Source organism: Barbatula barbatula, assembly GCF_947034865.1.
Source record: "Barbatula barbatula genome assembly, chromosome: 11".
Lineage (NCBI taxonomy): Eukaryota > Metazoa > Chordata > Actinopteri > Cypriniformes > Nemacheilidae > Barbatula > Barbatula barbatula.
The window spans coordinates 15,101,171-15,127,403 of record NC_136774.1 but is presented as its reverse complement, the minus strand read 5'-3'; the positions used below and the strand labels follow the sequence as shown (position 1 = coordinate 15,127,403).

The window sequence follows — 26,233 nt, the reverse complement described above, 5'->3', positions numbered from 1 at the left end:
CTTGGGTTGGCGAATAGGGTTGCCACCTTCAATACAGAAAAATAAGGAGATAAGGGACGCTTGCCGCAGCGGGGGACACCCCTCGGGGCCATGATGACCACAGTCCCGATGGCGTGCCAGTGGTGGTATATCATAAGTTAAAACATGTTTTCATAAAAATATTAAGATTGATACCAATGGACATTATAATAAGACATCTGCTATTGAAATCAGTGTGTGAACAGAGCTCATGTCTCTCACTATCACAACTTAAGTGGTCATATTGAATACACAGCTATGACAATAATAAACATAGACCACAAAAAATAAGCTTTTATAGGAACTTGTGAGATGTCAACCATATTTTATTAAACTTATTAAGTTAACAGATCCATAACTTTGTAATTATAAATTAAACAAATGCTTTGATACTCAAAAACGTATATTGGAACAAAATATATATAGCGCAGAAGACTTGGATCTTCCATAAACATAATAACATCAGTGGACCAGAAGCAGTAGTGTCCAGTTTTGGAGCATGTCAGGCCTACTTACTAATTCTATAGTATTGAATGATGCAATTATTTGAATTGGTTAAGCATAACAAATAGCCTAGTTGTTTATCTTATTCACATAGGTACCATATTTTGATAAAATATGTATTAAATATCTCTCTCTTATATCTTATTAAAGTAATGCTTATGTGTCTGACTGTACAACTTAACTTTAATAAACAAATCATACCCTAACATGATTAATGTACATTATTAACATTATTTCTTAATAGGCAGCATATGAAATAATCAATCCAAAAATGTAGGTGATAAAAAAACATGACACTATCTGCCTCAGTAGATGATGGAGGTATGAAGAAATGTGAGACGGTGCTCTGATTTCGGTGAGGCCACCGTGAGCCACAGATAACACTCGCCGACACATTGTGCAATGGGCTTGATATTCATTGCCGCTGACACTTTCCAGCCAAGTATTCGATTCCTCCCACTCTCGTCTGTATTTTTGCATCCGCTTTCGTTTCAGCTGTGAAACTTTCAGAGCCGGACGTGCTTGGTGTACCTGGACCCGCCTCTGCCATCGTCTCAAGTGGATTCTCTGTTGCCAAAAGAACCGGCGCGGCGGCGTCCCGCCCTCCTCTGACTCTGATTGGCCGTGATTTACCAACAAACCAACGATGGCAGCGAGTATTACCCAATCAGGGGCAGAATAGGACGTGTCTTCACACAATGCGGGTGCGGTGATTTGCATAGGATGCTGCATAATGTGACCAATGTAAAATACGGATACGGGACGATTCCGTATTTCACGGGACGGGTGGCAACCCTATTGGCGAAGGTACTTCGTAAGGAAAATACTACAGAGACTTCCATGTCCTGACTAATAATCTTAAACAAACCTTTCACAAATACAAGTCAGTTTATATTTGACCACAATGCTTATCTCAGTAGAAAAGTCATATATTCACATTAAACTGACCTAAAAAAACACTCCTTCAGTCATATGAAGGGGCATTTTTATTTTTGCCCCAACTTCCGAATTGCATGCACAGGCAGTCAAGGATGCATATGTGCCTTTCCTTTTACATACGTGCCAAATGAAGGCATTCAGTAGACAGGATGTGACAAAAAAAAAACGTTTCCTCTGTGGACTGTGAGGTAGAATATTATGCCCCATTAAACTGAGGAGAAAATAAATTGTATTCCTCAAAATTATAAACGCCTGACTGTATTGGTGCATTAAAAGTTAATTTTATCAAGTATAGGCTACATTTGATACTTTTAAGTAAAAAAAAATGTTCTGGGTCATCACCTCAATGCCACATTTAATCTGACACACACCTACAATTCATTCAATAGTCTTTAAGGGATAGTTCACCCAAAAATGAAAATTCTGTCATCATTTACTCACCATCAGTGTTCCAAACCTGTATATGGTTTTTGTTGTGTTGAATACAAAGGAAAATATTTCAGAACAAAGAAAATGTTACAGATTTGGAATCTAAGTAAATTATAACAGAATTTTCATTTTAGCGTGAACTATCCCTTTAACGTTGTATGTCACTTCTGATTTTACTTGATTGTTCAATGTGCTGTTTACACCGATGTACAATCAACATTCGTGAAGTGAGAAAGAGAGAGATTCTGTTCATTGTATTTTGTTCATTCATCTAGCTTAGATACTTTTTGTTTTATAGCCAGCCATGACGGATCATAATACTTATATATTATTTTAATATAATTTTTCTAGTCTTTACTTTACCACTTACTCTACACATGCGAAAGTGTGTAATACTAATAGAGTTATAATGAATAATAATGAGTCATAATAAGTAGGCATACTTAGTAGGCATAGTAGTGCTTCTTCTAGAACTTAAGAGAGAGCGAGCAGGACAGACAGAGACTTTAAGGCACAAGGGGCAGGACCACCTTACGTCAATGCCCAACCCCCTCACCCTCTGAAGACACACATACTTAACACACACATTTACACTCTCTCACTCTGGCTCTCCGTCCCTCTGTCCAGACAGCTGCTCCAGACCTCCCCTTCCATTCAAACCAACTTCAAGCCACACTTCTGAGTGTGTGAGCCAGCATTTCATCCAGAGCCTGCTGTACATTTCTAGGAGCCTCTTAGTTTGTAAAACATCGGAGGAACAGACCAGTTACCATGACAAGGGTCATACTGCTGCTGCTGGTCGCCCTGACGGGGCCATTCTGTACCTTCACCCGCGCAAGTAAGTCAACATAGAAAGTGTGCTTTATCACACTTTTGTTTTATACTTTGTTAATCCTTTTTTGTTATTTCATTAATGCAATATAATTTTACACTCAGTTTATCCTCACTAAATGAGGTACAAACTCTTTTACTTCACTCTTTGTAGTTTGTGAACATGTACAGCACAACATAACACTTTTATACAAGTTTCTGAACAAAGGTGGGAGGTGGATTCGTCCTTATGGTGTGTGGTTTTGGCTTTGAATCTGAGTATATACAAAGGAAATTTATTTCTGTGTAATTTGAAGAAATACAACATTGTCATCTGTATAGCCATGTTTTTTCCATAGATTAGTTTTATGTTGGTCATACTTATGTCAGAGAGAAGATATTTGTGAGGTTTCAGTATTTTCAGACTATGATGAAAGTTACCTAGACATGTTAGCATGCTAATACAGTGATTCTCTCATTTGAACGCTGGTCTGGGAAAATGATGTAATGGTGCACTTATTCCGGTAAGCGAGCACATATTTCTGTCCCTCAATTTTGAGTTTCAATTTTGGTGTTGTTTATTGCCATGATTGAAACTGTACATATAAAACACCAAAGCATTTGTAAAAAAAATGTTTTTAATGTAAACTAAAGAAAATATTAAGGATGAACAGCACTAATAACATACAAAGAAACATAAAAGCAACTCCCTCATTCACTCTGGGCAGGGTTACACCACGTGTATTAATAGAGCAAACTCTATATTTAAGGGCACCAACATGAGCATTCAGTACACAGGCTGGTTACATCAGAGAGCAGAGCAGACTGAGGAGAGACGCCCGGCCCTCACACGCTTATTTTGTGCTGTTTTTCTCCCTCACCCCCGTCTACTTGTAACCATCTTTGGCGGGGTATCAAGCCCTTTAGAGGTGGGCTGTAGGGTATGTGTGTTATTTTTAAACTGCAGCGTCTCTGATTCATTGCCCAGTGTCGGTTACAGCCCTCTAAACCGTTACATTGAACCATTCAGCAAGTTTGAAACTTGAAAACTGAAAAGCTCAGTCCTCCGGCAATCAGAGGAGTGGCATGGGCGCACACTCTTCCTCTCCAGACTTCGTCTCTCCACTTCTGTCTCTCATTCTTTTTCCTGCTGGTATTTGTCTCCCTCTCTTCCCACTTTCCCAGCCCCGAAGTGCCACTCCCTGTTCTAAAAGTGAGCCTCCATCTGTTTTGTGTCTTACATAAACTTTTCATTTTAACACTTATATACCTGCATCGTACATCAAATTGCTATGTTTGCATGATTCTGTTTGTTATGTGTTGTGAAATGTGCTCTGAAGACGATATTGGCAAACTGATATGTGAGACATTGAGGTATAGGATGTACTGGTTGTTAATTTAGCTGCATGAACCATGAGCCACCCGAAGGCCTTAAATGCAACCACAGACTCGGCCAATTCACAGAGCTGATCTGAATCATCTCCATTTACCTCACAGTAAATTTGTTTTGATTTGTACTGAAAGTGTTGAGCATGAATTAACATCCTTCATTTGCAAATAAATATTCTTTCATTACTTACTATCCATCTTGTCATTTCAAACCTGTATGATTTTCTTTCTTCTGCAGAACACAAAAGAAGATATTTGGAAAAATGTTGGAAACAAAAAAAACGTTGGTCCCCATTGACTTGCATTGGTTTTGTGTCCATACAAAAGAAGTCAACGGGTACCAACGGTTTTTGGTTTCCAAATATTTTCAAAATATCTTCTTTTGTGTTTTGCAGAGGAAAGAAAATAACACAGGTTTAAAATGACAACAGGGTGAGTAAACGATGACAGAATTTTCATTTTGAAGGTAAACTATTACTTGATCAGACGGCATTTAGAATTGTTTGGAACTGTGGACCTCTGGTCTCTGGAGATACAGACTCCTCCAAGTCTGGAACCTTGTGCATTGTACTCAGATTAGGTTGTGTGTGTTAGTCTGTGATACGTGTCCCTAAAGATTGTGAGTGCAAAAGCATGTGGGTGCTGTTCTAGTGATAAGAGTGATTTTCCACTTGCTCTGTCCTCCGCTGCCCACACATAACATGCCATGTAACATGTATGTGTGTGTGTGTGTGTGTGTGTGTGTGTGTGTGTGTGTGTGTGTGTGCGAGGGAGTGAATCTGACTTTATGAGATGTTCTAATCTTCTCTCTTTTTTCCCCATTACTAAAACATTCCAGCACCACACTCCCTCACAACACACAAACAAAAGCATTGCTGAAGTAGTAGATTGCGATAATGATGAATTTGAGTGACGGGGGTCTCAGTTTGTGTAGCCCTGGAAAAGGTGTTTTGGACCTTTTTAAAGTGAGTCTAATACTGAAGCGAAACTTATTTTCACTTCTACATTTGTCTTTCCATTTGCTTTTCCCCGTTTTTCCGTTTTTCTCAGAGAAAAGCTCCAGGCTTGGTCATAGATATAAATTTGATCATCTGATGTGTGGATTTTCATGGATAACCAGAGGAGAATTTTATTGCTCAAAGGCTGCTCTGTTGTCCAGGAGACTTATATTCTTTATTAGTTATGGATCATTTAAAATAACAGTTCAACCAAAAATGAAAATACCATCTTTGTTTACTCATCGCCTGAATTGTTCCATATCTGTATGAATATCTTTGTTCTGATGAACACAGAGAAAGATGTTTGAAAGAATGCTTGTAACCAAACAGTTCTTGGACCCCATTGACTACCATAGCAGGAAAAATGACAATTGTAGTCAAAAGCGCCCCAGAACTGTTTGCTTTCCTACATTCTTCAAAATATCTTCTTTTGTGTGCAACAGCACAAGAAGAAATGTATAAAACAATTTGACCTACAATTTGATGGTAGTCAACATCCTTCCAAATATCTTTCTCTGTGATCATCAGAACAAAGACAACTTGTGTGTGAGTAAATGAAGACTTTTACGATCACTGAAGATTTTTATGTCCAGATTTTAATGTCTTTGCTGATCCAAGCAGAGATGTTGCTAAGATATTGCCCAACGATATTGGAGATTTACAATTGACGTCATTTGTTATGTTGTGTGTCACACCTGCTAGTTTTTCATTCATCCCATACAAACAGAAAGCAACCCTACCATACAGTTACAGATCTGCCCATGCACACACCCTTAAAGTGTGAGAAAAGTGTCGCCTTATTGTGCTCCTCCCATCACATCACATCACATCACATCAATCTCTCTCTCTCTCTCTCTCTCTCTCTCTCTCTCTCTCTCTGTGTGCGGTTGGAGGGGAAGAGAGCCATACTTAGAACTAATTGTTGGGGTCTCAAACATAATGAGTTGATTGTTTGCAGCAGTCAACAAGAACATTAATAGAAACACACACTCTCTCTCACACACAGGACATTCTGATCTCTGACCCCACCTCAGCCTTACATATGTTTGTTAGTTTCTTGACAGTCTTTTTGCTCAGTTTTCCTGTGTGAATGGTCTGAATTCTGTGCGACAGAAAGGATGCTCTTTCCTTGCAATACAACTACAGTTTGGCCTATACTTGTGCATTTGTCCAAGATGATTTCTGGTGCATTTAGGTTTTACAACAGTACATGCTACAGTTAAATAATATAATCCTTACCTAAAAGGTTTGAGCATGTGTTTGGATATTGTGCTTATTCGGGAAATCAAGTTACCTTGGCTATAATTTAAGATTAAAATACCCAACCGGATGAAAATCTTGAATTGAATCCTACTCTTTTCTATAAATGCATGACTCACATAGTAGTCAGCCTCAGATAAAATCTACATTCCTAAATTGTAGAAATAAAAAGGTTTTATAACAAACTGTAATTCAACATTCAGCCTTAGCATGATGTTGTGTGTATGATGTGCTGAGTTTAATCTGGTTTACTTGGGCTCAGTTTGATATTAAAATGTCTAGTTCAGTAGCTGAGGTGATGTTATTGTAAAGGGCGGTTCCTCTAAGATCGCCAAGAGAAAGACTGTCATATGGAGTCCATCTGGTTATAAGCTGACACATAGCACAGGTCTGAGATCAGCTTTTTTTGTGACTTTAAAGGTTGCTGAGGTCTTTGTGACTCTTGAGTGATGCAGAAAGATCCAAGATCAGTGCCTGAGGAAACAAGCCAGTTTTGCCCATTTTAAGAGGGAGAATTTTGTACAGTGCTTCACTGCCTATTGAGCAATGCTGACTCCACCCAGGAAGTGAGACAATTAGTCTAATAGAGGGAATGACGAAGAAAGGAAGTGACCTCATTAGTGGGGCGCTGAGAACTTAGGGTGGGAATTTCAGGAGGGTGGTTGGAAGACTCTTTACATAAATGTCTAAGTGCATGTTAGTTGGGCTGATAGAGAGGCTGGAATGTTCTCCCTATTAATGACAGGCCATGAGAACGTACTGGCTTACCCAACTGAAACCAAGACACAGAGCAAGCAGTGTTTCTGGAATTTCAGAGTTTTCATCCAAATCTGTACTCTTTTATTTTCCGATTTCTCCAAGTCCTTCCTTTAGTAAGTAAACCTAAAAAAATTAAGTCTTAGATTTTTAGGTTAAACAAATTGCCTTCCTTCTCTTTCCTAATTATGTTTATATCAATATAATTAATTAATTTTTGGTTTGATTGTATATAGATTTTATGTGATTTGTGATGTGAAACTGTTTATCTAAAACAAATAAATTCATTAACCAAAGGTACACGGACCCGGTCACCATTCACTTCCATTACTTGAAAAAACTAACAATGCCAACATTCTTTAACAAATGTCATCTCGTTTTGCATGGAAGAAAGTACATTATTCTGGTTTAAAACAACTTTTACAGATGAACAGAATCGTAATTTTTGTATTTGTTATATCTTTGTGCCAGGTACTATAGTGGTGCCCACAGCCTCTCATCTGGATAAACCAGCAGTAACTGAAACAAACCAGCCTTCTGTCACAGAAAAAGAAGAGCAACCAGCTCCACAATCCACAGCAGCACCTCTCCCTGACACTACAGAGGTGCCCGTCAAAGTGACAGATGCACCAGTGGTTTCCACTGAATCACAAGTACCAGCAGAGACGCCAACAGAAAAACAAATCCAAACATATACAACGGCAGAATCTGAAACTGAAAAGCCATTCAACATCACTGCCATCGATGAAGAAGGAACAAAATCAGAGGAATTGAATCAAACTAAAACAGAGGCAGAAACGCCAAAGAATGGGGTCTTGATAGATGAGGAAGGTTAGATTCATTATATCTTTATAGACAAAGAAAACTTCTAGTGTTACAAATCGATTACAAAAATATGATATGTCATACAAAGAGCAAAAGTACAATAGGTGCTAATACAAAGTTACTAAATAATATCTCTTCTCTCTAGCTATGGGCACCGGACAGTTGGCGGGGATTGTAATCGGTGCATTGATCGCAGTGATCGTTGTCATTGCTGTGATCATCTTGGTGGTCAGGAGAATGGGCCAGTACTCGTAAGTAGTTGTTGTAAAGTTATTTTTTATTGGTAAGCATGACACTTGTTTGTGGTACATTAGGGCTGTACTCTCTGTATGACATGGGTAAAATAAATGTTGCATGTTAACAGTACATGATTTTCTATGTTGTAGGACGGCAAAGAAACGAAAGCCTCAAAAACAACAGGGCATCTTGATTTCTGTAAAATTCTTATTTCATAATCCTTATTAATAAAAGTAATCAAATCGCTTATTTTTAATCACAAAAAAAGGAATGCGTTACAGCATGATAAAGCTATGTTGTCTCTCTAAGTTATTATACTCTTGTTCTCTCAACTGTTGAATATACATTTAAGAGAAAATTATGTATATGTATAAGATGAGATGTATATGTATATGAAACAGTATATGATACAGTATATCATTCTCTGGGACCCTTTTTGATTAAGAATGGAGAGACAACATAGTGCTGCATGCTAGATCTCTGTTACTAATGAAGTGTCTCCCAACAAGCAAACAAAAATACATAAATAAATAACCCATTTAATTCATATTACCTTTAAATTGGTAGACAAACTATTTAAAGGTAAGGTGTGTACTTTTTTAAATGTTACAATATTGTATAATTCCAGCTTAATATGCAAAGGCTATTTTAACCCTCTGGAAGTCTTGATTTTCTCATAGGCTACATAAAAAAATATTGGAATGGTATTTTATTTTATAATAATACAACGATTTATATTTTAATAAAATTATATTCAATAGAAAAATATATCATAATTATTGCATACATATGATTTAAAACCATTAAATTCCCTGAACATCTGAAATATTAAAGTAAAAATAGATTTAATACAAAATATAGCTACATTGTACACTCCAAGTATGAGTGTGTACCTATACAAGGAGCCACCAGAGGGTTAAGCTATTTGATTTCCCCCCCAACATGTGTAAGTATGGAGCCCCAAATAAAGCATTAATTTGATTAGTTTGACTGAGCATCCAACATTGAGTTACAAGTGATAGGTCATTCAAAATGAAAATTCTGTCATCATTTATTCACTCTCTTGTCATTTCAAACCTGTAGGCCTATGCCTTTCTTTCTACCACAGAACACAAAAGAAGATACTTTGAAAAATGTTGTTAACTGGACCCCATTCACTTGCATTGTTTTTTTGTGAATGGACTCCAGTGCTGGTCGGTAACCAACTTTGTTCAAAATATCTTCTTTGTGGTCTGCGGAAGAAAGTCATAAAGGTTTGAAATGACACAAGGGTGAGTAAATGATGACAAAAGCTTCATTTTTGGGTGAACTATCACTTTAAGAGTGGGGATATCTGTGTAATGGACAGTGGAAATAAGGGGTATGCTCCAAACTGTATGAAATTAATAATTTCTCCATCATTTGAAAATCTGTTCGGCCTGTTTGTGGTTTAGAAATTCTACACCACTCCCTTACGCATAACGTAAAATGGAATCAAATTTAGTTTTAATATAATGACACATATTGTTGATAATTATCTGTTGTCTTGCGTCTGTTACATGGATAAAAACAACCTTGTGTCGATTGATAATATGTTTTCAATTTTGTCCACAGTCCCTGAAAAGAAAGTCGGCACTAAAGCAAGAGAAGAAGAAGAGATTCTGGTTGTGATGTTCAAAAGCAATAGCTTCTCTCTAATCATCGAGGACTATACGGGCAGCACGAGAGAGTTCCCATCCTCTTTTATTCAGAAGGTTGCCCTCCACAACCTTTCCACAACCTCCTCATTTAACCCCATTTATCTTGCCTAAAACTCCCTAATTTACATAGTTTAGCCTATTTTTACCCCAACACTGGGAGGCCACAAGAATTCAGATGATCTCATTTTGAAAATGCATATTAATGTTGTTAAGAGAATGCATGTGGCACTGTGAACTTGGGAAGGGTGTAAACAAACAACAAACAGTTGAACTGTTTTTATAATACCAATGCGTGTATATATCATACAAAGAAACTGCACATATCTTTACCTTTATCAAAATAATTGAGTATGAAAACACAGAAATAAAGACATGAACCAGGACATGATTTAGATAATTTTATATATTTTCTTGCAAAGGTGTCCTCGGAGTATGAAGCATTATGTACAGTTTGTCGTAAGCAGATACTAAGGACATGTTCTATTCCTGGTCATTGTATGTGTCATTTTCTGGTTTAGCATCCTCAACAATGTTGCCTAAAACTGTAATACATACAGTACATACATATTTTTGAAATATTTGTTTAGGGTAGCAACATGTTAGAGCTCTCATAAGGTTTAGATTGGTTATTTGAAGTGTATTGATACAGAGTGACTTGACTGTGTTAATCATAAATGTCACTCCAAATGTGACATCACTCATAACATGTGTTTCCTCCACACTATTTTAAAATGTAAATTGCCTTTGCATCAAAAAGCTTCCAACATCTCGCATCATATAGTTGTTCGCATTTCTTTGTGCCATTGTTTGGATTTCGTTGTTTACGTTGAGGTTTAATGTGTTTGTTACTGATATTCTAGAGCATGGCTATATCATGAGCTTTTCTTTAAGAGATCAGGAATAAGTGCACTGAATAAAGAAAAGTATTAGAAAGGGCTTTAGACACTGCAACTGTTTGCTACGATTATAATCTGTCCCGTTTTCACTTCAGTGTCTTTTTACAACATACTGTTTGTCTGGGTGTGGGGCATTTTTTGTTGTTGTTGTTATTGTTCATTCTGTTTGAATAAAATTGTTTAAATATATTTTGCATTTCCATTGTGTTGTTGTGCCACAGTGGTTTGGAGATAACATCGACAACTCAACATTCCATGTTTTCACACACCCCCTCATTCTTCCACACAAACATAAATCCCAGACATTGTCTTTCCTAATCCATTAGCATATAAAGATAGTGAAAAACAAATTGGAGATATAATCAAGACAAGAGATAAGGAGAATCAAGCTCTCAAAGCCTCTAACTTGAAAGCCCTAAGCAGGTAAATAATGATGCAGGACATTTAGCCTCGGTCTCACAGACAAGTGAATTTTGAGCTGTCTTAACTGGAAATAACTTGCCCTGACATATGTCAGTGCCATTATTTTGTATCAACTGATAACATCAGTAATGTTTTTTCATAAAATCTAATTAAATAACTAAGGCATAGTCCTATGAAACCGGGCCGTAGTGTTCACTCTTACGTAAGTGTGTGTGTTTGTGTGGAAGTGCATATGGGTAGGTGTTTGAATGTGGTTTTAGGCAGTAGCCCAGCCACCCTCTCTCTCTAGTTGTGAACAATGGACTCTTTTAGTGGGAGACCCTCTCTGACGTCCTGCTTGGAGCCTGAGCTCTGTAACACAAGTGTGAGTAAGTGTGAGTGTGTGTTTGTGATACAATTGATCCGGTACATTCCTAATGAGAGGGACACTTCCTGACCAGCACAGGTCTACAGGCAAACTTGCATGTACACTCATGTGAACCCACCAGAATATACGCTAAAATAAAACCTAATATTGTCTGGATAAGACATACACTGAAATGCAAGTATACATGCCTTGTAAAGAAATAAAAGTGCTAAGTCATAAAAGTACTTCAAATAATTTAGACTAAACACATGAACAAATGCAAATAACACAAACTAGATGGGACACAAAGGCCGTTTAGGGAAACTCTTGATGTTAGCAACAGACTTTTTCTATCAATAACAAGTTTATACCAATCTTTTTGCCCCTGGGCAATCAAACCCGTGACTTTTGTGTGGGTAGCACCATGCGCCACCCATTGAGTTACCCACGCACTTGTAAGATGTAACCCCCGTCTGCATGTGTACCAGAAAAATGTGAGAGTAGGCCTGTACAAGTGTTTAGGAGAGGAAAGTTAATATAGCCAGACGGCAGCCTCATGTTTTCTTCTGACACACATACAGAGTCTCCCAGCTTTCTGGTTACTCCCCATGCCCCTTGAATCACTTGCTCGTGTTGCCCACTTGGTTGACATATTTTTGTGGAGGGTGTGTATGCACTACCAGCGAGAGACTGGACTGATGTGATTTGCTGAGGATTAAACACTCTGCTTGACTCAAACAACATGTAGTATATTCATTTATCATGTGCATTTTATTTGAACTCATTAAATCAATCTCCAACTCATACTCTCGTCTCCTGTTCAGGTTTAGCAAACTCATTCCTCTGTAACTTAAAACTAAAAGAGAGCAAGTTTAGAACTTGTGAGTCATAAATCTGTCTTTGAGGGATGTCAGTTGACATCTTTAATAATTTAATAATACTACTAAGACAATGAGAGTAAAACACTTGGTTTTGTTGCCTGATTGCATGAAAAGATGCATGCAACTCACAAGTGCCACCTCTATAGTTTTAGTTCTCAGATTTGTCATGATACCAAAGTCTGTAACAAAATGCAGACATTTAGATATAAACCAAACTATGCCATCAACATTTTTTTTAGCTCCATACTCTTACTACGTCTTAAAGGTCCAGTGTATATAATTTAGCGGCATTGCGGTGAGGTAGCAAATTGCAACCAACGGTTCACTCCACCCCTCAGGTCACATAGGACACATATTTACAATCAAGATGACTACTCATAAAGATACTAATGATTAGGAAATGTTAATAAACATTTATAATTGATCAATAGTTTCCACTTTAAATTGAGTGCTGCAAAAACATGAAAAAATAACTGCTTAATGATTTGCTAAAATGTAAAAATAGTAGAAGTTTACACAACAAACAAAGAACGAATATATGATCTTTACAGACAGTGACTTTGAATTAATGAATACGTTAAATTAACTGTTTGTGAAGTTATAATTACCAAGCAAGTTTTTAACAACATTTCCAAATGTTCTAAAATATTTTTTCAGTACATAAGTGCATATAAAATAAACTTGTAATAATTTCTGTTAAAATCTTTTTTTTAAAGTGCATGATCAAATGAATTGAACGTTTCATGACATTTGTAAGCATTCCAATTTACATTAAATAATGATCCATTAACCACTAGATAATGCTTAGTAAAACTACATTAGTAAACATTAACAAGCACATTATCTCATATTTCTAGCTATGTGAACATAATTAACTAATGATCTGTTACACATTATATAAGGTTTATTAATGATTTATTAATGAAAGTTATAGTGTTACCGAAGAGAAGCTTCACGACACTGAATAAATCTTTTTTGTGAGGAAACAGTTGTTCCTTTAAGGAATCGACTGCCTGTCCATTGATGTTCAACATGTTTCACACAAAACAATACTTTGGTTGTGAACGGTATGAAGATTTTACTGTGATAACATTTTACTTTTTTAAGAGAAGACAGAGTAGCTAACGTTGTGACAGGCAGGACTCACTTAAGGCATTATCATAGATTAAATATTAATATTGACCAATATTTATAATTCTCAAACAATTCACACTTACATGCAAGGGTCAAAATGTTACAGACTTGACCCTTTCTCAAACACACACACACATTTTAATGCTCATTTGTGTGTGCTTGAAAGTTAGTTTCCCTGCTGAAAAGACCAGTTTAGACCAGTGCAAATTTCAGGTAGGTTTATAAAAGCAGATTTTAATGCTGGGGTCAAGCAATGCTTGTCTTTTTTTTAAAGCATCTAAATTGAAGCATTTGCATTCAAAGGTGTATTTGCATACACATTAGTGAAAGCCAACTTTCAAGATCGGATTATGTTAAAGAAATGTGTGGTTTAGAATTAAAGAAATCACGGCAGTTTAGTCATTTGACTGAAGATAGACTAACCACATATTCCGCTGATCCAGAGAGATGTGACAACACATGATCTCACTCATTAGCATACAAGAGGCACATGGATGGCACATGTTGGCGCCTCACTCTCGTACAAACACACACATTGTAATCTGAAAGAATGTTCAGTATGATGGTGAAATTGTGAGGGCAGATGAGCAGCTGAATAAATAAATACGAGAGAGTATGTGAAGATTAATGTACAGTATAATGTGACAGCTATATAATGGGTGATTGTTGGAAAGAACAGAGGTCTGCTGATAACAGGTCACCAATGTATACATCCCATTGACACCCATGTTCCCAATCGCCCCTGTATTTTCACAACATACATTACAAACAAACGGTCCCACACATCTTTACTCAGAAATGTCACGGTTTCCTACAGACACAGCAATACACACTCAAGCCTACTTCGCAACAACACACATCAAAAGCCAGAGGTAGATAGCGAAACACAGAGACATCTGGTGGTCCTATGTAATAACTACAGGAATGTGTATTTCCAGATTTTGGACGGATAAAGATGTACGCTAATATTGATATTTCTAAAATTATACAAATTATGGATTCAAATATAATATTATATTCCACACGCACATAAACGCTGCCAATAAAGCACATTTTTGTAGCCTTGTTTCTAATTAAGTTATGTTGCATTTCTTAACATTATGATGTAAATGTGGTTTAAATTGCGTTTTAAATGAATCGAGTCTGTAATCTATTGTGAACAAAGCGTGCTTAAATACAACAGCAAATTGCGGAAACGACTAGTTTGTCATGCACTCGATAAGATTTTAGATAAATAGTAAATGCAAATTTTCGGGGCTACCATACAGGTGCATGAAATCTCGCACATGCGCTGTGTCGTCAACAAGCGACTGCAGCAACAACAGTGCTGCGCGTGCCCACCACACTAGAGCAACGAGGCGTCACAACAAAGCTGGTAAGCAATGTACAGGCGATTTAATTCAGGCACCTCAGGGCATAACGTTACCAGATCAACATAATGTTGCATGACCTGGCTTTCCAAACCGCTACTATCTATGTCTTATGTATTTGCTTTTCTTTTATGGTTTTATATTTTATTTATGACAGCTTAAAACACAGCAATGTGCAGTTACAGTATTTAACGTTACGCCACAAACGACTGTTAAAGATCTGTAACATAAAACGCGTTTCACTGATCGTGACCTTCTTGTCTGCGTCCGGCAGCAGCGTCAAACGGGGTTTGTCTTATTTAAAGGAGCTGTCAGACATCCGCAACATTTGCACTCTGCACAGACAAATGATCCTATCTTTTCAATTTTAGGCTTAAAGAGTATACCCAAAACCCGCTTCAAACTATTAAATCTACTCGCTGATTTCATATATTTGTGCATATTAAATGTACCGTTGCATGTGTGTATGCATTTGTTTAAATAGGCCTCTGTGATATTAAAAACGCTCACTGTTAATCGATGCATATAACGGGGCGCATTACGTTGTTTCTTCAGCATCGCATCCAAAAGCTCTGTTCTCTGCGTCTGGTGCCCATGATCTTAATAATTTGTCTATTTCCTCCATTAAAACGTCATGTGACGTGTGATATGAAATTAAGTAATATTAGGTTAGGTTTTCTGATCCCACAATTCTACAGGTTGACATGTGCTACACAATAATGAATGAAACCTATGGAAATTAAATAATGAAACCTCAACAGGTTACTTCCTGTATGTTTATCTTATGAATGTTTTCCCAGCATTGATAGAGCTAATGTCATTCAGTAGGGGGGTTTTGTAACATGGGGTGAGTCATAACACCAGTTAACCTTTTGAGGAGAATTTGCTGTCATGTATCTTACCACCACTATCCCCACAATGTAGTTTATTTTGCTGCCTAAAATTTGAAAGTTAAAATAAACATTTTAATGCATACCCTATATATTGATCTTGGTGGATGGTAAAGTGCATAGCTCTCAGGTGTGCGACTATTAAGCCCTCAATGTATTTTTAGTAGCCAAATGTAACATATTATGCCATATTTAATAAAGCAAAATTAACTTATATAATGTCACAGAGTATATAAACTGTCAGGAATGGGGAGGAGAGAACCCAATTGCAGGCAGCGGTATGTGTAATAGACATTTAAATAATAATCCCAGATGGGAAAACAGGAACTCAAAACATGGATCAAACATAAAACGTGCCACGAGGGGCAAAACAAAGTCCAAAACAGAACACAGGAATAATCCAACAGAAAGACCAGCGACCATCAACAAGGCAAAATGTAAACTGGAATAACACAAAGACTCTTAACACAATGCGACAGGACAGGACAGAGAACAAGGCATAAAATAGGGACCAAATCAAGAAGGGAACAGGTGCAGGGCATGAAATAATTAACAGTCAATAGTGATTGGGCGGGGACAAAGGCGAGACCGGAGAGAGCGCATGGCATGCCAAAACAAACAATGCCATGTCTCTCTCACACTAAACACGTGGGTCTATCATGATCCTGCCACAAGACTAAGAAAACATGATCAAAAAGAGGCAAAATCATGACATATACAGTATATATATATAGTTATATATTCATGAGTACAGCCACACTCCTGAGATCATAATTATCCTAATTCATGATATAATGATATCATAATTCAAAAAGTTTATTCAGTGGATAGAAGCATGTGACAGAGAGGGTCAGAACATTGCTTTCTTACTGAACCAACAAAGACGGTAAGAAATGGGACAGTGCATGAGCCTACATTTGTCACAACTATAAGAATGACTTACGCATTCATACGCATCTTACAGTTTTTTTTCAGAATTTGAGCAGCACTCTTTGAACTTAACTATTATTTAACACAGTTAGGGGTCTTCCCACATCTCTATATGGTCTTCTCTATTTTATGAATGAATGCTGATTTATCTTTTCGTAAGAATATTGGTACTGGTACAAACTTGTAAAAATAAACAATGTAATATTACTGTATCTGTTTATTACTTTTCTATCAATCAACAGGGCGTCTCACCTAAACATAAAGCAAGAATCATCAGACCAGGACATTTTAACAGAGATGTGGAGATCAAAAGACAGTAAGTATATTCAGAATTGTTTACATTTTTAACATTGTACAAGAATGTCTGATTATAAATGCATATGTAAATACAAAATAAGGTTCAAGCATAAAAACAATAAATGTAATACTGATTTAAATTGTTGTTGTTAACATTTTTTTACGTTTTCTCTTTAATTTAATTGCATTTTTGTTTTGTGTTTCTTTGCAAAAAAATAAATATCATAAATTTTCCCTGATTTACAGAAGATACTCACTAAAAATTAATTCAGTGTAACAATCTTGTCAGGCATATTTACAACAAAAATCTATTTATGACAATATTAAAATAACTTTATGACAATATTTAAATCAATTTATGACATATTAAAAGACTATTACTTTCACCCCAAATGCTAATTATTTGTACAAAAAATTATTTAATTAATTTTTTACTAATTTAAAGCACAATAAAATGTAATTTGCTCCCTTATTCCTTTATATATTTTATTATGTAAAAGTCATAATAAGCACATAAATATTGTTTTTCACTGAATGACAATGTAACATAATTTATCCGAATTTTCACATGTTATTCTCTGAAAACCTTTTACATTTACATTTGACATTTACATTTATTGTGCTTTCTATTACATAAAATCATATTTGCACATTTCTTCTGATGGGGATATTTTAAAGTCTCTAACCCATAAACATATATACATACAGTATTTATGTACATACATATTTAGGAATCAAAGTTATGTTATTTTACAATAAACTACGATTTTTAAACACTTCTTTATTGCATTTAAGAATTGCATGTTAAAAGTATTGTGTGTCACGTTTATGTTTTAGTTTTGGTAGAGGAGAGACCAAGTATGTCATCAGCCGATTTTCTCCAGCAACCTGAGCTTCAACACACACATCCTGACGAAGGAGTAGTTTGCAGTGTTATGGAGCAAGAGGAAGAAATGATAGTTGAAGGTATAGAGGAAGAAACAGATGAGAACATGGATTGTAAAGACAAACAGAATGTCCAGTCTATCCAGAGCACCAGCCTACCTGTATCTCAAAGCCTAGCTAATCAAAGTCAAGCAAGTGCTACTGAGTATGCGACAAATAAAAAAAAAATATACAACCCTGTTGTTAAACTCCAGGCTTCCTGTGAATTTCCCTGTCCTCGCTGTGAGAGATGGTTTACAAGTAGTCAAGCCCTAGAACATCACATGCAAACACATGCTCACACACAGCACTTTAAATGCAGTCGCTGTAGAAGGACATTCAGTACGCTATTTAGTCGTCGGAGGCATGAGAAAAGACACGAAAACCGAAACAGAAAGCCGGATCATTGCTCAAACACCACCTACGCTGTCAGTCAGAACACTGTCCATTTGTCTAAAAGAGACAAGGTATTACCAAACCCAGATCCAGTGAAGTGCACTAAATCTGATGGTAAACAGAAGGGTGTCTCTAATAAAAACAATGATGCTAAAGCCTCACACATCTGCAAGTATTGCAAAAAAGCTTTTAGGACTCATACGAGTCTAAGGAGACATCAACGCAGGATCCATGAGCGCCAACTTCTTCCTAAAAGAACGTGTAAGAACGTCATAATCACACAAGAATCTGAGGGAGAAAAGATTGTTGAACCGGCACAGGACTCTCAAACTACAAGTCCACAGTGTATGGAGAACACCAGTCAGGAAACAGAGTACATTGTTGACATCTCTAGCAACATTTCTGAGAATCTCAGCTTCTACATAGATGGCAAAATTGTCTCGACAAGTGCTGTAAGTAACTGTGGAATGATTCAGATGACCTCTGAGGGCTCTGTGATTGGGTTAAATGCTGTCATCATTAGTCCTCCTCAGATCTCACAGACTCTTAACTTAGAAGCTAATACTTGCACCTTTGACCTGTCCGGTCAATCCTCCACCAAACGGAGAACTTCCACCCCACCTTTACTCCCACAAATAAAAACAGAATTGGAATCTGATTCCATCTTAACCGCCTCATCATCTTCCCTGTCTTTGTCACTGACCTCTACATCAGGAACTGCGCTGGTTGCAACTCATCTGCCCCAGTCTACTGAGACCATTGTCTTCCACGGGGAAAGAACTGTCTATCTGTCTCCCAAACTCAAGCAGCTCCTCCAGAATCAAGATGGCAAACCAGCACTTGCTCTAATTGCCGATGGCCAGAAGCTGGGCACTGCATTATCTCTAACTGTTTTACCTCCAACAACTAAATTTAAGAGACGAACAACTTCCCCTCCCAGCTCCCCACAACAAAGCACTGATTTGAGTGTAGAAAGTGTCACTCCAGATCTTGACTCTGCAGAAACCGAGGATTTAAAGTTGGAGAACCATACATCTACGGGGTTGAATTTCCCATGCAATGATGGAGTTGGACATTTGAACCTGACCACAAAGAACTCTGATGCACTTAATATGCAACACGTTTTGCCACTAGACTACTCTGTATCAATAACTGGTGGAAACTCTTGTAATCAACAGCCATTGGACCTCTCCAACTCAATGAGCAACGCGGCCTTAGCAGAGTCCATTTTAGACTTAAGTGTTAGTGGAAAGAGCTTAGATTGTGACTCAGAAGGAGTCTACCTCACTCAACCTGCTTTTAGGAAAAGTAAACCAAATTCTGTCATGCTTCAGAAGGTTCTAATGAGTGAGTGTAGTGGTGTAGATATTCCCTCTGTTGACGTTCCTGCTACCGCAGATATCTTCGATACTCCTGACATAACAAATTTTGCAGTCATGGCACTGCCTGATTCAGGTCCGCCAAACCCTGAAAAACTTGTGTTTGAGTTTACTCTTCCATCACTTGATTCAACAACGTCTTTACTTGCTCCGGTCAATATCCATACAGCTGCTCAAATCCCTCCACCTCGAGTGCTATCATCTTCCTCTCCACCTTTTGTATCGTTTCTACCTACTCATACAGTGGAGCCCAATCAAGTTCAAACCCTTTGCTCCACTCTCTTGGTATCTGACACTGTGTCACCCACAAACACTGTGGAAGATTGCATTGCTAATCCTGTACATTTCACACAAGGTGATTTGAAAGTGACAATCCCTGACTGGGTGAGCTCTGCTCCTGGAGACGTGACCCACACCCTTATACCTGCAGCTCCTTCACTGAATTTACAAGGCCCTCATTGGGTCTCAGATCCAGCTTTATGTGAACTAGCCCAAAGAACATTGGTAGTAGACTCTGTGTTAGCTTCTGATGAGCAGATGTTTCCTACCTCTCTGCCTGTTAACCAAACAGACAACACTCCCTTGACCTTTCCCCCGAACACTGTTGTGATTGAATATACTCTTGCACTGCAATCTACTGAAAACATTCTGCCGTCCCTTCCAGCTAATTATCTTCAGTGTGTCTCTGACAATATATCTGCAGATACAACAATACAGCAAGAGCCTCAACCACAGCCTCCCAGTCTTGAAAACTCCACTCCATTGCGAATCACGCAGTCAACACCAACAGAGCAGTCATCAACATCTACAGATGGCGCACAAACTCTTACTGCTTCCATCAGTGCTGTGAAAGAAGAGAGCAAAGAAGAAGGGATGCTTAACGCAGTCAGCCCTGCCAATGCTTATATTGATACTTCTGACTACTCTGAACAGGACAACAAAGTTGAAGATGAATTATCTCCCTTGCATTCTTTTTGCAAGAACTTCATGTGCAATGTTTGCGAGCAGCCCTTTCAGTCTATGAAGAGTCTCAGTCAACATGTAAGTGAGCACTCCAAGGAGTGGCCTTATAAATGTGAATTTTGTGTGCAGTTGTTTGACAGTGACACAGGTTTGCTGGAGCACCGTTCCAGTTATCACAGCATTGGTAAATTCTACATCTGCAAAACGTGTTCTAAGGAATTCGCTTTCCTCTGCAACTTGGAGCAGCATCAGCAAGATCTTCATCCTGGTCAGGAGTGCTCACACACTGAGGTTGTGCATGGCAAACTAAGACCTGAAAATCATAACAATCCCAAATCTGACATCCATGCAGACCTTCCCCTCAGTAAGGGAAAACGAGAGTCTGACAACACAACCTCAAAAGCAGAGGTGGGTGACTTGGGCTCGAACTCTACCGAAGAGCTGTATACCACACTTAAAATCATGGCATCTGGAGGGGTCAGGCCAAAAGGCCCAGATGTACGACTAGGCATTAATCAACGTTACCCAAGTTTCAAACCGCCTCCGTTCCCGTACCACAACCGGACACCAACTGGGACAACAGCGGCGTCTGCTACGAACTTCACCACCCACAACATCCCTCAGACCTTCAGCACAGCCATTCGGTGCACAAAGTGCGGCAAGAGCTTTGACAACATGCCTGAACTGCACAAGCACATATTAGCATGTGCTAACGCTAGCGACAGAAAGCGCTACACTCCTAAGAAGAACCCCATACCACTAAAGCAGTTTGCGAAAGCGCAAAACGGAGTGTTATCACCTGCAAAGATGGTAAATAGTAGACAGAATTTTACAAAGAAGCTTACCTTCCATGAATCACCAGTCAAAATGATTATCTTGAATAAGAAGAAATCTCAACTGATGCAAAGGGGCAGACCTGCAGGGGGAAGAAAGACCTTTGCTCAAGATGACCTGGGGTTTTATGCATGTCCTCACTGCAGTAGAGAGTTCACGTATAACGCCAGCTTAAAGAAACATGTGGCTTTTAGCTGCCCAATGAGACCTGCCATTGGAAAGTCAAAGAAAAGAAACCTCTGCATCGTTTCAGCCCAAGAGAACAACAGAAGCCTTCGCAGACAGATAGCAAATCCACATGGATCAAACCACCGTCCAAAAATTATTACAAAGAGTCAAATCAACAAGCCAAACACATCAGTCGACACCACTCAGAATATCAGACTTAAAAGATCAACTGTTCTGTCGACATCTGTTGTTCAAGCTAGTAAAAAGGGCAGCTTTATACCGCAGATAGTCCTCTCCTCTTCTGCTCAGGTTAACTCTCAGGAAGCGGCGGTTCGGGTACATGTTTTAGGGAATAAAGTGGAGCAGAAAGTGGAGGATGTAAAGATACAGCCCAGAAGAGAGGAGTGTTTGTCTCTGAGGTTGAGGGAGAGAGCAGGAGGACCTGTTACTCGTAGTGTGCAGCAGTCCACCACCACAACAGCAATCCTTAAACACTCGGACAGTCACAACATCATCATGCGTCCTGTGGTTTTACAAGTCAAGAAATAAAAATTGTGAAATGAACAGAAAATATTGATGTCAGCTATTGTCAAGTGACTGGAAATTGTTTAAAGTTCTATGTGTTTAGGGTTGAAAGACTTAAATTTTAATTCACGTAATTTTTTTATGACTCAACACCTCAAATACAGCAAACTATAGGATCTTCAGTCAAACAATATGAACGTGATCATCTGACCAAGTAGTCTTGTCTAAATATTTTTGCTGTCTGGAACATTTAGTTGTACTGATGTAAAGGGTGCTCATCCCCATATATCTGGATATTTTTTATGCTTCAGAATTTAGTTCCTATACCCTTCTCTACCACACATGCTGTAGTTTTCAACTACCCACGAAAACCTTCATAACATAGCTGTAGGATTGAAACCTTCCATTTTTCTCCATTTCAGTTTTGTCAGAAATTATTGGTTACCCTTCATCTCTTTGTGTGGGCTTTGCAAATATTTAACCAATAAAAAGAGATCATCAACTTTGACAACACAGTGTTTAATTCATAAAAGTGGTGTTTCTTATTTCCTGTAAAGTGGCAGTTTTGGAGGTTCAAGCTTTCAGTCCAACAGCAGCGATAAGCAGGTTTTCGAAAAATACTGTTTAAAGTTAGAGAATCAAGCAGCCCTGTGTTAACGGATTACAAAAAAAGGGTTTTACATTGCTGGGAGAGTGTTGGTCTCTTGCACCTTATACTGTGCATCAAGAACTTAAAGGAATAGTTCCTCTTCAAAAATAAAATACTGTCTTAATTTACTCACCCAGTTGTCATTTTAAACCTGTGTGATTTTCTTCTGCAAAACAAAAAAGAAGATATTTTGAAAAATGTTGGTAACCAAAAACCATTGGTCCCATTGACTTCTATTATACGGACCAAACTAAATTCTATTACCAACATTTTTCAAAATATATTTTATGTACTGAGAAGAAAAAAGCAATACAGGTTTGAAATGACAAGAAATTATTTGTAAATAATTTATAAATGATGACAGAATTTAAATTTGAAGGATTTCTCTTTAAAACTAGGGTTAAAGGGATTCTTCACCCAAAAATGAGAAGTCATCATTTACTCACTCTCGAGTTGTTCCAAATCTGTAAAAATGTCTTTGTTCTGATGAAAACAGAGAAAGATATTCAAAAGAATGCTTATAACCAGACAGATTTTGTCCCCCCATTGACTCCAAGAGTAGGAAAAACTACTATATATTTTTTTTGTTCTGTTGAACACAAAAGAAGACATTTTGAAGAATATAGGAAAGCAAACAGGGCACTTTTGACCACCATTGGTAGTCCATGGTGTGCAACATCTGTCTGGTTATACGCATTCTTCCTAATATCTTTCTCTGTGTTCATCAAAACAAAGACATTTATACCGATTTGGAACAACTCGAGAGTGAGTAAATGATGACAGAATATTACATAAAATACAGTATCCCTTTCAAACTAAACTCTTCAGGAGGGTGGCCCTACAGGAGCGGATTTTATAGCCCTTCTGTAGATCATATTCATCTGTGTCTGATTCACTGCAATAAAATGTATGTATTACTACTAATTATTCATTAATGTAAGTAGTCAGTGTTTAGGGGAAGACAGGTGTGTCTTATTTGCTGAAGTTTATGGTTATCACTGTATTGAAATTGGCTTTTGTGGGTGATGTGTTTTATTTGTTATATAGCATGCCAGAGGTATAATGTATGAATGATAGTGTGAGTGTTGTTGTATCACACTCTGCAATATAGCAGAAAGAAGGCAAGGCACAGAATATGCAGTATACTGAAAACATCTGTGCTCAAATGGCAGGGTTTATGTATGTTCTGTTCACAAAGAATATTTAATTGTTCAAACTTCTCTTTGTCTTTTCTGTCTTTCTTGTGTTTTATTACATTAGCTTCATGATCAACAAAATGATGTTGGACTGATCGGGGGAAGGTGTGAAAACAATATTTAAAATATTATGTTTCTGGTGTGACCCACAGCTGCTGAAAAAAGGGGAGACCGGGTATAACACTTTTTTCTTCAGCATCTGTATCTCACATAGTTTTCAAGCTGGAGGGCTCAAACATTTATACAAAGTACCCACATCTGTTTACAACAAAAGACACCTATTGAAATATCTGCAAGAATAACACATAACTTATAAGGTTATGTCAAATTCATGGGCTATGTTGTAACATACTGGGGTAATTTGTAACAGTTGGTCAAAAGAAGAAAAAGACCACACCATGCAGTATGCTTCACAAACATGTTTATTAAAACACTCCAAAAGAAGAACCCAAAACAATGTCTTTCTTTGAGACCGAACATAACTCAGTTCTGCATAGAGCACATTTACTCACACTTCCTTTGGCTTTGAGTTGGGAATGGGCTCCATACAGACAACACAGATGTTTTCGTCATCTGAGCTCTCTGAATCCTCAACCTTGGCTTTCTACATTTTCTTGGTAGGCTTTCTCTGCTCTTTCTTTTTACCAGCCTTTAGTCTTTCCTAAGATGCTCTTTCTTACATTGTAACACGTTTTAAAGATGCGTTACAACTCACCACTGTCAGCCATGGTTTAGCTAGTTGCAATATATAGCATAATGGTTAGAAATTAGCAAGTGAAAATACATTAAATTTAGCCTGAGAAACTATAATTTAATCTAATTTCATTTAAGCTACTTTGTCAGCAATAGTTTAAGCACTTAACAAAATATAGTTTGGTTGAAAAATACATTCTTACATCAAAACCATTTTCTCTCTTTAAAATGTGTTTATTGGTATTTCCAGCCTTGATAACTACCGGAGGAGATGGGTGCACACTGAAATGATCACATGTCTCATTTCTTATCCCTGAGAGGTGGAACTGGTGGCGTTACAACTCTCCCCATGTCAAAACCATACCCGGTTTCCCCTACTACAGTGCCTCTCGTCTTCACGTGGTTACATTTGGTTTGCCATTGCAAGGAGGATCAGCTGTCTTTCTTGTCTCGGGTATCTTACATTGCATTTTCCTGTCAGGTCGCATCTACCATCCACAAAGCCTATGGGACGTTCAAGCAACAACTCTGGGCAAAATGCTGCTTTGATGTAATTGTGACAATGACTGCTTACTATCAGTAAACTCTAGGCGTGAGCTCCAATCAAAACATTCCTATGCCCTATGTGTTCTCTGAAATGTAGACCCTTTTAAAAGGGCATGTTTCTTTTTGTATTTAATATGAAACCATAAATAGACTAAATATAGAAGTATAACATTCAAAGTATTGTATTAGTATGAGCATAATGCGGAGATTTAAAAGTGTGTATACAACACACTGCCACAGCATCGTCTACTTGCTAGAAGCGTTTGCATTGTATTTACAAGCGTTACCCAGCAGATGTCCTCAGTGTACAATGTTTCGAGGGTTTTGACAATCTCGTTTCAACCCATCACTACTTACCAAACTGAATACAGTGCTTTGCGCCTGAAGTATGGGGGTGGGCAAGGTAATGTTGTGCACAACATGAGGCTTATTAATTAAAATAATATTATACTGTGAGGGATGCAGCTTAGTTTAGATAGATATAGATATATAGAAACTACACTTTTTCAAGAAAAAACTCTAAATATCAGAACTTGGCATACGGAGAGAAAACAGCAATACAATTTTTTTATTCAGGTGTTAAACTAAACATGAGAATTTATATTTCCGATTTAATCAGATTTTACAGGCCTGAACAGCTTAAAGTGGTTTCAGATCCAGAATGCGCAAATATGTCTGTGTACTGGGAAATGGTTCAACAAAAGACAATACGATGTTCAACATTTCCAATGTTAAGTTGCGTCTGTATAGCTCTCCAGACTATATTCATAAACGCTGTTGGAAAATGGTGTGCTGATGCAATACTTATAATATCCACTAAGTTGCAGCGTTGGCGCACTGCATGACCTCACACAGAGAAATTTACATCAAGTCAACGTCGCCCGTTACATCACTTGGGTCTACTAGTTTTTATTGTTTGACGATGTTGCGATTGCTTTAACTAATTCAA

At 37.7% G+C, this 26,233-nt stretch overlaps 2 protein-coding genes across 3 annotated transcripts; both read left to right on the top strand.

Annotated features, from left to right (window-relative positions):
• Positions 1-2,486: 2,486 nt before the first annotated feature.
• On the top strand, positions 2,487-10,923 carry pdpn (podoplanin; the record flags this gene model as incomplete). Of its 2 annotated transcripts, XM_079468532.1 has the most annotated exons (4): positions 2,487-2,728; positions 7,575-7,934; positions 8,074-8,179; positions 9,759-10,923. In XM_079468532.1, exons 1-4 carry the CDS (start codon positions 2,662-2,664, stop codon positions 9,763-9,765), a joined length of 540 nt encoding a protein of 179 aa, XP_079324658.1. In that variant the 5' UTR covers positions 2,487-2,661. The 2 variants fall into 2 exon arrangements, with proteins under 2 accessions (XP_079324658.1, XP_079324659.1); XM_079468533.1 differs by lacking the exon at positions 9,759-10,923 and having other exon boundaries at positions 2,494-2,728; positions 8,074-8,183.
• Positions 10,924-14,783: 3,860 nt separating this feature from the next.
• prdm2a (PR domain containing 2, with ZNF domain a) lies at positions 14,784-22,709 on the top strand. Its single transcript, XM_079466935.1, has 3 exons — positions 14,784-14,899; positions 16,957-17,030; positions 17,849-22,709. The coding sequence occupies exons 2-3, from the start codon at positions 17,012-17,014 to the stop codon at positions 22,222-22,224; spliced, it is 4,395 nt and encodes a 1,464-aa protein (XP_079323061.1). The 5' UTR covers positions 14,784-14,899; positions 16,957-17,011; the 3' UTR covers positions 22,225-22,709.
• Positions 22,710-26,233: the final 3,524 nt, after the last annotated feature.